Below are 15203 nucleotides of genomic sequence, written 5' to 3' on the forward strand. Positions count from 1 at the left end.
AATTTATTCTGAAGGCGCTTTTGAAAAGATGAGCCCTTCTCCAAAGTTAGACCTATTCACTGAAGGCTCATGAGTAGCAGAGCACTTTCAGGGTAAATATATTTGACGGGTCGTCTATTTTTAGCTGTGAAAATCGCACACTGAAAGTGCTATGTTAGACATGCGTTTTCACCATTACCCATTTGTTGGATTTGTCCCTCAAAAGACACTATTTCAGTCAAAAATTCCGTTATTGGCTTGCAAACTAGAACATATGATAAGAATGGAAATTTGGCTGATTCTTCTTTAATTTCTTTTCTTTCTTTTGATGATTATAACAATGGTGGTTGAGGTGATGATAATAATGGTAGAGAGGAGAGATAAGGAGTAAGAAAGAGTGATTGGTGGTAGAAGTTGTGACAGCAAGAGAAAAATAAGAAATAAAAAAACAAATTCAAAATTTAGGGGAAGGGTCAAATTTGCACTTCAACTATGAGAAAGTGTAAAATGTGCCTGAACTATGCAAAAAGTTCAAATTTATCATCTGCTTGGTGTGAAGCTTCCACTATTTAAAAATAAGAGCAAATTTATTTTATTTCAACATAGTTCAAGGGCAAACTAGTCACCAATCAGTAACGGCGAGAGCATATTTGAATGTTAATCAGAGGCAAATAAGTGTTGACTGCCATAGGTGAGGGCATATTTGACCCCAACTATTTATTCTGTTTTGAATGTTCAGAAGCAAATTTGACCCTTTCCACGTAATAAAATAAATTGCACATCCTAAATTTAAAGAGGGAAAGAGTCAATGTGTCTTTTAAGTTTTTGCTGGATATACATATGCTCTGTTATAACAATTGTGGAGCTTATTCCGTGTTGTACCAATTCCAAACACCAGTACTTTGCACATGAAGCTAAAAGATAGAGCAAGAAAAGAGAAGTTTCCTACGCATTTCGAATCCTGATTTGTTTGTCAATAGGATGATAAAATTAGTTTAAAAAAAAATATGATTCATCCAAGTTTATTGATTTGCTCATTTTTTTCTTCTCTATTTCTCATGTGAAATTTATTCACACACTCTACATTTGCGTGATTCTATTACTTTATTAATTGGACTGTGACAGTAGGATTGAAACATTAATTCCTAGGGGAAAACATTTATAATTAAGAAAGTTACGCTCTGACATTTTATGCTTAGTAGCAGGGGTTTATTTAGAAAAAGTGTTCCCATCTGGAATTTGTTTCTTCTTGTTTATAAATCTTTTTCCCCCCCTTTTTGGAGGAGTACATGTTGTTTGGTTAAAAATATTCGCGTGTTTATACTCAATCTATTCTCGTATTTATACTCAATCTTATCAACTCAGACGTTACTATTGTTAAGTAACACCCGCTGACGAAGGTTTGGGAGACCCTTGTATTTTTTTTTTTTTTTGGATTAGGCACTCTTATAAATTAACATGTTTTCAATTTCTAATTAGAAGGGAAATAAAGAATTGAAGAGGAAAATTCAATTTTCTTTTCACAGGAAAAAAAAAGAAAGAAATAGAAATGATAGAGTATTTGTGGAAGGAGAGTCGAAAGGGAGAAGTTACAAAAAAAAAAAAAAAAACGAAAAGGGTTAAATATAACTTTCTACTTTGTTTTATTAGTTAAATATACCCTCTGTTAGTGAAAATTAATAAAAACATCCCTGCCGTCTTCAAACTTTACACTTATACCCCTATTTGGATGGAAATCCCCAAATTCTTTCAAATTACCTAATTTCAAAAAAATTGCCCACTTTTTTATTGATCTGCCCCGCCCGACCCGCCTATCATCATCATCAAGCTCTAGTTTCATCTCCTTCCATGGAGAAAAGGAGAAAAAGGAAAAAAGCAAGAACACACTTAAATGATAAAATTCCAAAACTCATATCAAATTTCATCTTTAAATTCAACTCCAAATCTTGATGCAACCAATACTTGGAGTCTATCAAGGACTAGTTGAATCTGAATCGTGTAAAAATGGGAATAGTTTAGTTTGTCAAAATGGTGAAATTTATCTATCTGCGAGGTAGGAAAAGATTAAAACTGATAGAATATTTTTATTCGAGTAGCATACTGTTGCTGTAGCTGGGAAGGTAAAAGGTTTGTTCAGATTTAACCTTGAGCTCGTAGAAGAAGGACTAGAACCCATCCATATGCATTGAGCCGCTTTTTTTTTTTTTGGTTGCGTTTTTTTTTTTTGGGGGGTGGGGGGTGGGGGAGGGGGGGTAAATAAACATTGTATTTATCAACAAGGGCAATATGTACAGCTCAAAGAAAAATGAAAAAAGGAGCAACCAATCGGACAAACCCTAGTTGTGCTCGAACTAGGCACAAACTATCAACATCCTAGCTAAACTATCAAGAAACAACTATCTTTCAATGCTCAGTCCATTTCTTCTACAGGTAGGAGTTCAACCTTTGCATATAATTTGATAGCTTTGGAGTTAAACTAGCTCTCAAATGAACCTCTTAGATGATACGTTTGGTCAATACTTGGAGAATCCAAGTACTGGCTGCACCAAGATTTGGAATTAGATTTAAAAATAAAATTTGATGTGAGTTTTGAGATTTTATCATTTGGGTGTGTCCTTATTTTTTTTTTCCATGAAAGGAGATGGAGCTAGAGCTTGATGATGATGATAGGTGGGTCGGGCGGGGCAACTTAACAAAAAAAATGGGTAATTTTTTTGAAATTAGGTAATTTGAGAGAATTTGAAATTTCCATCCAAATAGGGGCATAAGTGTGATGTTTGAAGATGACAGGGATATTTTTATTAACTTTCATTAACAGAGAATATATTTAACTAATAAAATAAAATAGAAGGCATATTTGATCCTTTCCCCCCAAAAAAAGTAGAGAAGAGAAGAGCACAGGGGCGTGATCAAAGAGAGATGCTGGAGTATTATAGATTTTTTCACATTTACACTCACTCGAGTATTATAAAAAAGTAGAGAAGAGAAGAGCATAGGGTTCACATCTACACTCACATCTACATTCACTAGAACCTTCACTTTGATAGTTACAACTTATCGGAAATGTAACAGAGATAAGGGTAGTAACAGTGAGATAAAAAAGATCAGCTTTCCTCAATATTGATATTAGTACTAATAGGAAAAGTTTTATTCTGGATGAGGCCAAACCATTATTAGCTGTGCGAGATGGATTGTTTAATTGATTTTATAAATGCGGGACCCATCACATCATCTCACTCCACGTACTTCCATTCTCTCCAATCCACTGCTTTTTATTTCCTCGTTTCCCTCGCTCTTCTCTATTCTCGGATTCAACTTCTCCCCATTTTTTTTTTAAATTAGAGTCATATGACATAATTTAAAATTAATGGCTAAAATTTAATTAATTAAAACAAGACTTTAACCGTAATTTACATAATTAATAAAATAAATATATTAAAATTATTTTCTCTCTCTTCCTATTTGAATATTCCTACGCAATAAAATGTCTTTTCTCCCTTACCCGATTATTTTTCCCACTTTATTTTTTTCTTACGCAGAAATAGAGCCCAATATTCAATTGATGATATTTTAATTTTTTTTTCAATTATGATGCTTACTAATTCACATAATATACACCTCATTATTCAATTATTAATTGTATATTTCTAAAAGAGTTGTCTATATTTTCAAAAATATCACCATTAAAGAGTTGTCATAATTGAAAAAAATGGAATATTAAAATAAGAAGAGAGAGAAATATTTTAACATATATGTTAACATATTTATGGATAAGTTATTAATTATATAAACTATGGTTAGAGTCTTGCTTTAGTCAATTAAATCTTAATCATTAATTCTAATCCATGCCATGTGTTTCTAATTTAAGGTAGTATTTTTACACATTTTCTATTTTCATCAAACTTTGGAACCAATTTTATTATATGGAGATCATAATTCTTTAAGAAATTTTGAGTAAATTTTATTATATGAATAGTTTTTATTTTTACTATAAAGGTCATTCGATTTTAAAACATACCAAACATTTAAAAAAAAAAAAATTCACCTAAAAATCATTCAACTTTAAAGTTTATATACAACTATTTTCTTTTTTATTGTCATATAAAAGTCACTCAACATTGGCTAAGTTAAACAAAAAATAAATTTTACCTGAATTTTAATATCTTGTACAAAAAAATATCGCACGGCTCCCCTAAATAACTTAGCTAAATTCAAAATAAATTTGAAACCTCCCCCAATAATTTGCATCATGATGCTAAATTAGTTGTGGTGTGCAATATTACATTTGCTTTCCTTATTTTGATTTCTTGTGATAATTTTAACTCGTTATCATTAGTGTCAAATAATATGATTTGACTATTTTTCCATTACTAATATACTCATTTGTATAGTAGCTTTCATAAACATCTTTTAAAAATAGAAAAATAATTTTTATATGACAAACTTTTTAACTGGATGTCTTTTATGTAGTAAAAAAAATAATTAAAAAGTGATTTTTGTGTGATAAAAATTAAAGTTAAATGATAGTTATCGTAACAAAAAAATAATTAAATAATTTTTATATGATAAGTTTAAATGATAGTTATCGTAACAAAAAAAATAATTAAATAATTTTTGTATGATAAGTTTAAAATTGGATGACCACCGATAAAATTTATACAAATATTCTTCCATTTACTATCCAGGTTTTCAATTTCTTCAAATTCCAGATTTTTTCCTTACCATAATTTTTTTTCTCATGTAATAAAAATAGAGAAAAGAATGATGATAGAATATATTACTCTTCAAAAACACCGGCTGAATTCCATACAAAAAGGATAAAGGAGAGGTAAAGTATGGCAAAGAAAAAAGAACATAGGTCTTTGATTGCTTGGAAAGTGGACCTACATTAGTCCACTTGTCAATGATCTGCTGCTTCTGCCACCTCTATAAATTGGACCGTCAATAATAGAATTTTGTAAGCAAAATACACAACATATACTATCTAACATGAAGTCCATTTTCAGCTTCCTCTTGCTTGCTACTTTCTGTTTGCTTCCCTTTGTGGCCTTTTCATCAACTTGCACTTGCGACAATCCCATTTTCCTGCCCACTACTACTGATGACGACAACGATTTCCCCCTCCTTGAACTTCCTGAAGTGTTGGACAGCAACGGCGAACCACTCCGGGTTGGCCAAGAGTACCGCATCCTCTCCGCTACCCCGCCCGCTCGCAGAGGAGCAGTAGGCTTGGCCAAAATTGGAAACGCCAAATGCCCAAACGCCGTGGTCTTGCACCGAGGGAACATTCAACTAGGCCTGCCCGTTAAATTCTATACTAGGCACCCTGGTCCTCCGCCTCTTAATGTGATACGTGAAACTAATCAGATTAGTGTTTTGTTCTCGACTCCAAATACACAGCGCTGTGATAACGGAAACTTTTGGATGGTTGGTAAACCTGACGAGACTGCACAGGGGCTTAGGTTCGTGGTAACTAGTCGTGTCCCAGAAGTTCCAGACGGCGTATTTCAGATTGAGAAATTTACTGAGGCATCACCTTTTTACAAAATAAGATATTGTCCCGACCGATCAACATGTCCAAAATGCCCTTGTTCAGACGTGGGATTGACATCCCATAGTGGACACAATCGTCTGGCTCTCACTAACCAACCTATTTCCTTCATCTTCAAGAAAGTCCAGAAGAGTTGTACTGATGCATAATTAGTATCCTCATAACTAGTTATGCTTAACCTGGCTGTCTAAATAATGTGGATATTAATCTATCGCTTGTACGTATTTCGATATTCCGTTCTATGTAATACTGCTTAGGAAGCATATGAATAAAGAAGCTAGGTTTTAAATTTATTAATCTTCTTTATTATTCCCACAATATATTGAGATATTTTATTATTACTATTATAATAATAATAATAATAATAATAATAATAATAATAATAATAATACATGATAGAACTCCAAACAAAAAGGAATACACAAGAATGCAAGATGCACCCACAATACGAAAGAAAACTGTTGACGGGAGTTATGTTATTTTGTACCACTGACTTAGGTTTTAGGTCCTTGTAATTTTCTGAAATATATCAACGTGCTTCTGCTCTGTGTTTAATTTGATCTTCAAATTAAAATCATCTTATTATGGTCTCTAGCTTAAAACCATCTTATTACTATCATAATTGTAACTAGTGGATGGACACTTGCATGTCGATCTGCTATAATTTGTAAGTAATTACCATAAAAAGTAAAAAAATTTAATTTGAAGCCTAAGGTTATGGAGATCATTTAAACTTCTTCATGATATGTCCTTCGTGCACCAATTATACACGTGACATAGATGTGCCGATGTAATTAATCTACTGGCTTCTATAAATTACTAGATGCAAATGCCCGTGCTAGCACGGGCCCCACATTATATCGTCTTTTACTTATTAATGTGTTTTTTGTTACAATTTTCTGGCTTAGTATGATTTGATACGAAATTTTAATAAAATACTTTTGAAATATGTAGTTTAAAATAAGCCTTAGATATTTGTGTGGTTGGTAAATCATATCATAGAATTAAATTATACATAAATATCGAAATGTGTCAATCTTTTTATGACAAACAAATAACGAAAGTAAGACAATATTTTGGGACATAGGGAGTATACTTGTTGTTTATTTTTACTTAAAATCTATTTTAGAAATAATGATATGTTTTTATATTTATAACAATTAAGTTTAAACGAGAAAAAATAAACTTTAAACTTCTCCTTTTATCCTTTTAACAAGTTTAATAGACACAAAAATTCTATGGTTATACAAATATTATGACATGTTTAATGCCACAACTTTTAAAAGTTTTTTTTTTCTTAAACTTCATGTTGAGCCAAGCTATGTTGAACAAACTACAGGTAAAAACTTAAGCTCACAAAATATTTATATCAAATAATATTAATCTACGATGATTAAGAGATTTAATGAGGTAAAAAGTATAAAATTATATGTATATTTTCCTTGAGTTTGTCCTATTTAGAATATTTATTCATATTATAATTTTCCATGTTACCAATACTAATATAGTTGGATTAGCTCATTTGAAATTTTGAATAGGACACTTATTATTATAGTACTAAAAATATAAAAATAAAGTCATCTATAATGACTAATTAATGAATAATTTGTGGATCCCCTGATATGATAATGTAGAGACATGTATGAGACCCTCCACGCAAATCATAAAGTTAACGTGGAATAAGCATAAGCAGAGAACAAACTTATCAATTAACTAAAAGGACTAAAATGCCATTAAAAAATAAGTTAATCAAAGTAAGAAAATGCAATGTCAGTGGGCCCCGCGGATTCAACTGAGACTTCTAGCAGGTTTGAAATGGATAAACACGGGGGACCCACAGGTATAATAACTTTTTGGCTGGTACAGAAGTAATAAAACTAAAGACGAGGGGTTCTCTTGTTCAGCAGTGGACGACGATTCTGCCTCTCCGAACCCGTGCTTCTATATAATAAATAATACTAGATGGCCGGTGGCGGTCCGATGCACTGGCCTATGCCCGTCACAGTTGTTTGTCTTATTTGCACACCACAAGATTAATAGAAAGACTACAAATCACTGAAAAAAGAAGCATCTGTCAAGTTGATTAATGTTTACAACATATATATTAACACTTCATAAAGTTATCATGCATCGAGTATCAAATTTCTAAAATCTGTTGAAACTATTGCGAGTATAGTTCACTACTCCATGAAGGGACAAGCTTGATCAAGCTTTTCAAGTCTTCTACTTGTTGGACTGTAGAGTCTCCATGTATATTATCAATAGAGCCATCTGATTTATTGTCTCCCCCAGTGATAAAGGCTTCACGATTGAGGAACCTATATAAGAGAGCTTCAAGCAAATGAGTATGAGGAGGGGTGAATGAAAGAGTTGGAGTCAGTGGATTTATGATGATTGTGATCATATCAGTTTGTACATAGTTTGAGTCATCAATAATAAGTTCAGTTGAATCCACATAGCATATCTTAGATTGCCCCCCAGGCATGAGTATTAACTCAAACACAAGAACGAATTAGTATAGAGGTTTTACCTGAAGGTAGTACTGATGACTGTTCTCGAAGAGGGGATTTTTCTTTTTTCGAATGGCTGAAACAGTGAGACGAGCCATGCCGATAAGAGGGCTGCCTTCTTGTTCCTTAACACGCAATAGAATCACCCAGATAGAAATATCACTAAGGCAAGGATGTTAAGGGCTAAAGAGATGGAAAACTCCCAAATCCAACTGATATTGTCCTCAATGTAGACAATAGCTGTGGAACTTACAACAATGGATGTATATAATGTAAATGCGTACCAGTTAAATGCTCCTTGATGTTTTGGCTCTAAAAGTGATATGATCGCATGGATTCAACTGTAAAACGCATACCTCCAGACCCTAGAGATGCTAGTGCGAGAACCATATATAAGACTGCTTATTAGGTTGAAGTTAGAAAGCTCTCTTTTTTGGAATTGGTAAACAAATAATTAGCGCTATGTGTCGATGATGACTCTTTTATTAATGGGCAGCTGAAACAGAGCGAATGGGCAACATTTACTTTGTAGCACCTAAATCCAAAAGAACTTGCTGCCATTTTGAGCTAATATCTCAATACAAAAATTAAGAAGTGCAGTGTACGCTTGCTTGCCAGTAAAAGAAAAACATTAAAGCAGAAATAGGTACAGAAAGATAAGTAGCTTCTTTACTTACAGTTGCAGTATCATAAATTGTTAATCGTACTTTAATGCTTTATTTCCAATTAGCACCTCTTACATCCCGAATTTAGACAACACATTAATTTTTGTCTTGAAAATAGAGTGTGAAATCCAAGAACCCTCTTTCGCTAAAAAATCTCCGCTTAGATAAGTGGAAATTTGTAAATGACTTTGTAAAAGCAGACATAACAAATCTTAACTTTCCATCACCACTTGTCTTCATCTTCATCTCCATCTTCTTTGATAACATCTTCCAAATCTTCAGATTTATCATATTCAGCAGCCTCACCAGTAAACCATGATACTACATGAAGAATTATCTTGTCCCAAGTTGTTCAGCTATAAAAGCACAAATTATAACATTAGATTCACTCTTCTAACAAATAACAAATAATGATGCATAAAACAAAAATTGAATTTCCTCAGACAAAGAGAAAAGTAGAAGTGAATTAACACTGAAGTACCTATCCCAACAACGAAGAAATCAGTGCAACCGACTCAATATAAATGGAATTTTCCAACAAAGACTATTTTTGGTCCCCTGTGGATATCTCCAACTGTAAACATATAGCCTGATTAGAGTAAAATGACAATAATGTGTAATTCACATGCTGAGTCGCAGATCCAATTAGTAAAGCATCTTTCTTCCGAATGAATTATTCTCAAAGATAATGTATCTGAAATATACTTATCTATTGTGAATATTGCATAATCCATCTTCTAATTAGATGGTTTTCAATGGTAATCAAGTAATCTGCAGTTGAAAAAAGAAACAAAAATGTACCAACTCCAAATAACGACAATATCCAATCTTTAAGATTTTTCACCAGAGTAATCAACTTTTACAAAAGAGCATATGTAGTACTGGTAAACCACAGGTAAAATCTTAACAAGGCTTTATCCCAAAAAAAAAAAATTGAGATCCAAGCTAATCAGAGGCAAATAAGTGTTGACTGCCTATATTCAAATTAAGAGGAAAATGAGACTTCCACCACCACCTTTACACTAAATTTATGAAACAGGGGATTGCAAGCTGCAAGTAGATAGAATCCGGAGCAGAATAATATCTGGTTTTAATATACCCGGAGTTGCTTAGCTTGCACCACTAGACGAAAATAACGCAACGGACCATAGAAGCATGTTTTCTCCCATTGCAGTGCCCCCTTGAATAACAAACTGGCCATAGATGAGGGCATATTTGGCCCCAACTATTCACAGAAGATAAATTTATTCCGTTTTGAATGTTCAGATGCAAATTTGACCCTTTCCACGTAATAAAATAAATTGCACATCCTAAAAATAAAGAGGGAAAGAGTCAGTGTGTCTTTTAAGTTTTTGCTGGATATACATATGCTCCGTTATAACAATTATGGAGCTTATTCCGTGTTGTACCAATTCCAAACACTAGTACTTTGCACATGAAGCTAAAAGATAGAGCAAGAAAAGAGAAGTTTCCTACGCATTTCTAATCCTGATTCTTTGTTAATAGGATGATAAAATTAGCTCACAAAAAAAAAAAATGATTCATCCAAGTTTATTGATTTGCTCATTTTTTCTTCTCTATTTTTCATGTGAAATTTATTTACACACTCTACATTTGCGTGATTCCATTACTTTATTAATTGGATTGTGACAGTAGGATTGAAACACTAATTCCTAGGTTTAAAGATAAAAACTCCAGATAATCAATTCCAAGGGGAAAACATTTATAATAAGAAAGCTATGCTCAGATATTATATATTTAGTAGCAGGGGTTTATTTAGAAAACGTGTTCCCATCTGGACTTTGTTTCTTCTTGTTTATAATTTTTTTTCCCTTTTTGGAGGAGTACATGTTGGTTCGTTAAAAATATTCACGTGTTTATACTCAATCTCTTCTCGTGTTTATACTCAATCTTATCAACTTATACGTTACTATTGTTAATTAACACCCGCTGACTCGTGAAGGTTTGGGAGACCCTTGTATTTTTTTTTATTTTTTTTTGGTCAGGCACCCTTATACATTAACAGGTTTTCAATTTCTAATTAGAAGGGAAATAAAGAATTGAAGAGGAAAATTCAATTTTCTTTTCACAGGAAAAAAAGAAGAAGAAAGAGAAATGACAGAGTATTTGCGGAAGGAGAGTAGAAAGAGAGAGGTTACAAAAAAAAAGTTAAAAGGGTCAAATATACCTCCTCTACTTTGTTTTATTAGTTAAATATATCATCCGTTAGTGAAAGTTAATAAAAATACCCCTGCCATTTTCAAACTTCACACTTATGCTCTTTTGGATGGAAATCCCCAAATTCTCTCAAATTACCTAATTTCAAATAAATTACCCACTTTTTTATTGATCTGCCTCGCCCGACCCGCTGTTGCGTCCAAATGCACACGCAAGTGTACGTGGTCGTACAAGTAATAAAGTAATTATGTAAAATCAGATGTCGAATCCACAGAGACTTATGACTAATATTTCACGAGAATAAACTATTGCATACTATCTATGCAAGTGAAGAATAAAAGTGTTGGTTCTTTTATAACTAAATGCTGTAATATAATTGACTAATAATGTAAACAGAAATTGTGCTTAGAACGTAATTAAGAATGGCTTTTATCAAGATTTTAGAAGTATTCCAGGGTCGTGGTTGGTTCACCAATCCTATTGAGTCAATCAAGTATCACACCTTAGCAACTTTGTTCACAATAGCTAATTAATCGGATTATTAATCTCGTAGTATTCTTCCGAATCACTACTTGCCGATTCAAAATAATTCTCCTCCTATATTCCTATGGTATTGACCTATCAAGAATGCAATAAGAGCACGGTATATAATTGATTGCGGTAACTAAGTATATTCATATCCTAGTCACAAATCCTAGCCCAACTCTAAGGATATTCAGATCACAATCTCATTACTTCTTCTCTAAATTAACAACGTCTTTCCTAAGCACGTATATAAATGAGTAAATAGAACTCAACTGTTGCGCAGACAATCAAGAAATTAAACACAGAAGTAATGAAGCAATTGCATACGAACAAGCTACTAAGACTGAAATACTTGTCAAACGTCAATATTCATGGCTACGCCACAACCCCAGAATTTAAGTGTTTAGCTACACATTAATTCGATGATAGAAACAAGAATTCATCATTAACATAGGGTTTTGATGTAAAGAAAAATAATAGAAGAGGAATAAAACCTAGGAAGAGTTTCACAATTCTCAAAAGTCGTCCCAGCTGTCATTCTAATGTTAAAAATGACTATTTATATGTTAGGGTAAGTATGAGATAAGTTGGCCCAATCCCGATCTGAATAGGACAACTGACGCTGCTTGTGCGCTGGTTGTGCCGTCGCATGGACAGCGCATGACCTCCTTTGTGTTCTTCTTGTGCGGCGCATGACCAACGCATGGTCTGTCTAAGCTTCAGGAATGGTGTTTTTGTGCGCTGGCTATGCGGCGTATGGCCAGCGCATGAGACCCTTCAGTGGTTAGATTTTGCCTTCAAGTGCTGGAACTTCCTTCGCAACGTTCAACGACATACACAGCCTCGGAATCACTCAAAACCGCCCGGAATACCCTTCGTTGGTCCTTGTTGTACCTATTCATAAAAACATACCAACATAAGCTCATATACAACAATTCGCATTCAAAACTGCGATGAATGTGCTAAGAAGTAAAGTGTAAATGACACTAACTCTAGATATTTGTTCCAAATATCAACACCCTTTCCAAATATCAACACCCCCCACTTAGACTTTACTCTCCCTCAAGCAACCACTTATCATACATTCCCTAGTACTTTACTGGGCCATACCACTCAAACAGGTCTACATCAGAATTCAGTGGATATGTAAGTTTCGAAATTGCATTAACGTATACATTGAGACAATTTTTGAAAGTCATGCCAACTGCTTCAAAACCACCATTTTCTTATGTTTCAAAATTCTAGCAACCAACCCTCTCAAGAAATGATACGATCAAAAACATGCATATGACTCCAGACACCACTCAAGACATAAAGGACATGCTACTTGACCGAGCGGGGAGTACTTCATCCATCTCCTATTAATTATGTGTCCTTTACCGAAAGAGAATTATCCATATCTCACACAAAGTTCACGACTTATTTCAATGGACATAAGATGCAACAATATCGCTCACTCTCACAAAGAATATCCAATGCTCAAACATGACGAACCATAGGCTTGCCCTTAGTGTAACCATTCAGCAACTTAGAGTGAGGTGAATTTAGGATCACTTAGGACTTGTATGGTTGCAATGTAGGCTTAAGGGACAGCTAGGATATATTTTGAAAAATAGTGACTAACCTCCCTAATCACTTTTAATACCTTACAATCATAGTTCATTTTTGCACCATCCTTCATCATCCATAGCATTCATCCACATGCTACCCATTTTATCTTATCAACACCCCTTTATTTTCTCAGTTTCAAGCATCTTCTTGTTTTTGACAGACTAGTGGGAGATGACACTAAGAACGCAGATGACAAACTAGACAACTCCTGTTTTACAGTTCTTTTTTTTTCCCACTAACCATCATCTACCCTTCAGACACACCCATAGACTTCATTTTTAACTTCATTCAACAACTCTCCCTTAACTTCACATCCTAGCTCCAATTCAATAAGTAACCATTAAAAGTGCCTAAGGAGGAAAACAAGGATAAAATTGGATCAATAAGAACAACGAGAGTAGGCTCATTGGCTGTTGTAAAAATAAAAGCTAAAGGCTCAACGGGGTTGACTAGGGATATACATACACAAAGTGTAGGCAAGTGACGTTTCAAACTGTGGCTAACAAAGAAATGCCATATCACTTCCTAAACTTCTCACTCAATTTCGCTTCACAATCACACCGGGCAAGTTCTAGTCATCATTATCAAGCATGGATCATACCAGAGTTACCTCACATCCTACACAACACATAATCAACAAAAAACAGAATTATACAACCATCCAATCAAGCAACTATCACAAATCATGCAAAATGGGTCATACATGAGTCAATGCAGTCTACTACAGAAATGTTTCGAGGTAGGTTACCTATTTTTAAGCATGCTTTTTAAAGATTTTCAAGAAAAACTCATGGTTTCCACATTCCACCTAACCTGAGCACCTAGCATTCGAGTGGTCTGACAGGCTCGACTCCTACGACTCTTATACAAAAACTAAAAAATCTAACCCGGTTCAAAGGTCCCCCCTTAGGATAGAACCGAGGTCATAAGAAAACCCAAGGAGGCGGATAGTTTGTGCCACTAACGAGGGAATCAAGAAGCTACCAAGAAAACCTAACGCAAGAAAACTGGAAATCATTTTTTTTCCGACTCAAACACTATAAAAAAGAAAACCTAAGGCAACTTGATCACCATCCTTAACCTCAAAATGTTGTTACAAGGGACGTATTTCCCACCCCACACTTAAATCATGCTTTACCCTCGAAGCATATGGATGGAAAAGTTTAGAAACAAAGTAAGGCAAGAAATACTCCCTGAGGCCCACTAGGGCCTAGTCATCATCCTCAGCCTCGCTACCAGATAGCTCGACATCTTCTTCCTCAGCATCCTGTGCCTCGGATTCTTCTTCACTACCCTCCTCCATCTCAGCGGATATGAGATCCGCAGAACACGAGTCCTCATCAGTGGGCAACCTGCCCTCCTCTCCAATGAGAACTCTTGAGTAAGGGGTGTGAGGACATTCCGCAAACACAATTGAGATATCTAGCTCAAACTGCTCACTAGCGAGTACCTCCATCTTGTATAGTTGTGTTAGCACGATCGATTGAGCCGATCTTTCTTATGCTTGAGTCAAGTTGAACTTGCTCTTCTCAGGGGCTTTGACATTATAGATGTTTATCGGGTTATCTGGGAACTCAATCACTCTATCATACTTACACTCCAAGTGCGGGACCAAATTTCTCAGATATGTTGTAAGTGTGTTTCCGAAGCTGAGCTTGAGGGATTTGCCCTCCCTGATGCAGATCATATCCTGAAGCATCCAGTATCTAATGTTGACCGGCTGCCCAGTCAAGAAGAAGTACACTATTGCCACTCTCTCTTTCAGCACGGTGGTGAAGTGGTCAAGAGGCATAATGCGGTAATTTAGGAGTCGGAGCCATACTCGTGCCTCCTTCAGAAAATCACCCATTAGCATAGTCTTATGCTTCTTCATATTCTCTCGGTATCTTTCTCACTTCGCCATGGATTCAGGGCCACACAAGGTTTCCCGAATGACTTTATAGTCAGGCCTTTTTATGAACTCGAGCAATGGGCCTATAAGATGGTCTGGAACTCCCAATTGTGCACACAAAGTGGAGGCTGTCAACGACACCCATTCACCCTTCAACTGCACTGAATGATGAGGCTCGCCCCCCTCTGTTCTTGCCAAAATAATGTTGGAGTAAATCTCCAAGACCATGTCAATGTTTACCGGCCTTGGGTTATCAAATACCGCGCTCCAGCCCATTCCGACTATTTGATTGT

The 15203-nt window shown here is 34.8% G+C and overlaps 1 protein-coding gene and 1 long non-coding RNA gene across 5 annotated transcripts; one reads left to right on the forward strand and one right to left on the reverse strand.

Annotated features, from left to right (window-relative positions):
- The first annotated feature begins 4968 nt into the window (after positions 1–4968).
- LOC132631330 (cysteine protease inhibitor 8-like) lies at positions 4969–5679 on the forward strand. The gene has a single exon (XM_060346915.1). The coding sequence runs from the start codon at positions 4969–4971 to the stop codon at positions 5677–5679; it is 711 nt and encodes a 236-aa protein (XP_060202898.1).
- Positions 5680–7304: 1625 nt separating this feature from the next.
- Positions 7305–10863, reverse strand: LOC132632419 (uncharacterized). 4 transcript variants are annotated; one of them, XR_009579384.1, is made up of 4 exons: positions 9187–10861; positions 8325–9061; positions 8061–8165; positions 7305–7861 (listed from the first exon to the last, which is right to left on the reverse strand). It is a non-coding gene; the product is annotated as an uncharacterized LOC132632419 (long non-coding RNA). The 4 variants fall into 4 exon arrangements; XR_009579383.1 differs by having other exon boundaries at positions 7305–7848; positions 9187–10859; XR_009579382.1 differs by having other exon boundaries at positions 8061–9061; positions 9187–10863.
- Positions 10864–15203: the final 4340 nt, after the last annotated feature.

Source organism: Lycium barbarum, chromosome 3, assembly GCF_019175385.1.
Source record: "Lycium barbarum isolate Lr01 chromosome 3, ASM1917538v2, whole genome shotgun sequence".
NCBI classification, from domain to species: Eukaryota; Viridiplantae; Streptophyta; class Magnoliopsida; order Solanales; family Solanaceae; genus Lycium; species Lycium barbarum.

Coding starts and splice junctions, on each gene's coding strand:
- LOC132631330 (XM_060346915.1), top strand. CDS start 4,969: ATGAAGTCCATTTTCAGCTTCCTCTTGCTTGCTACTTTCTGTTTGCTT.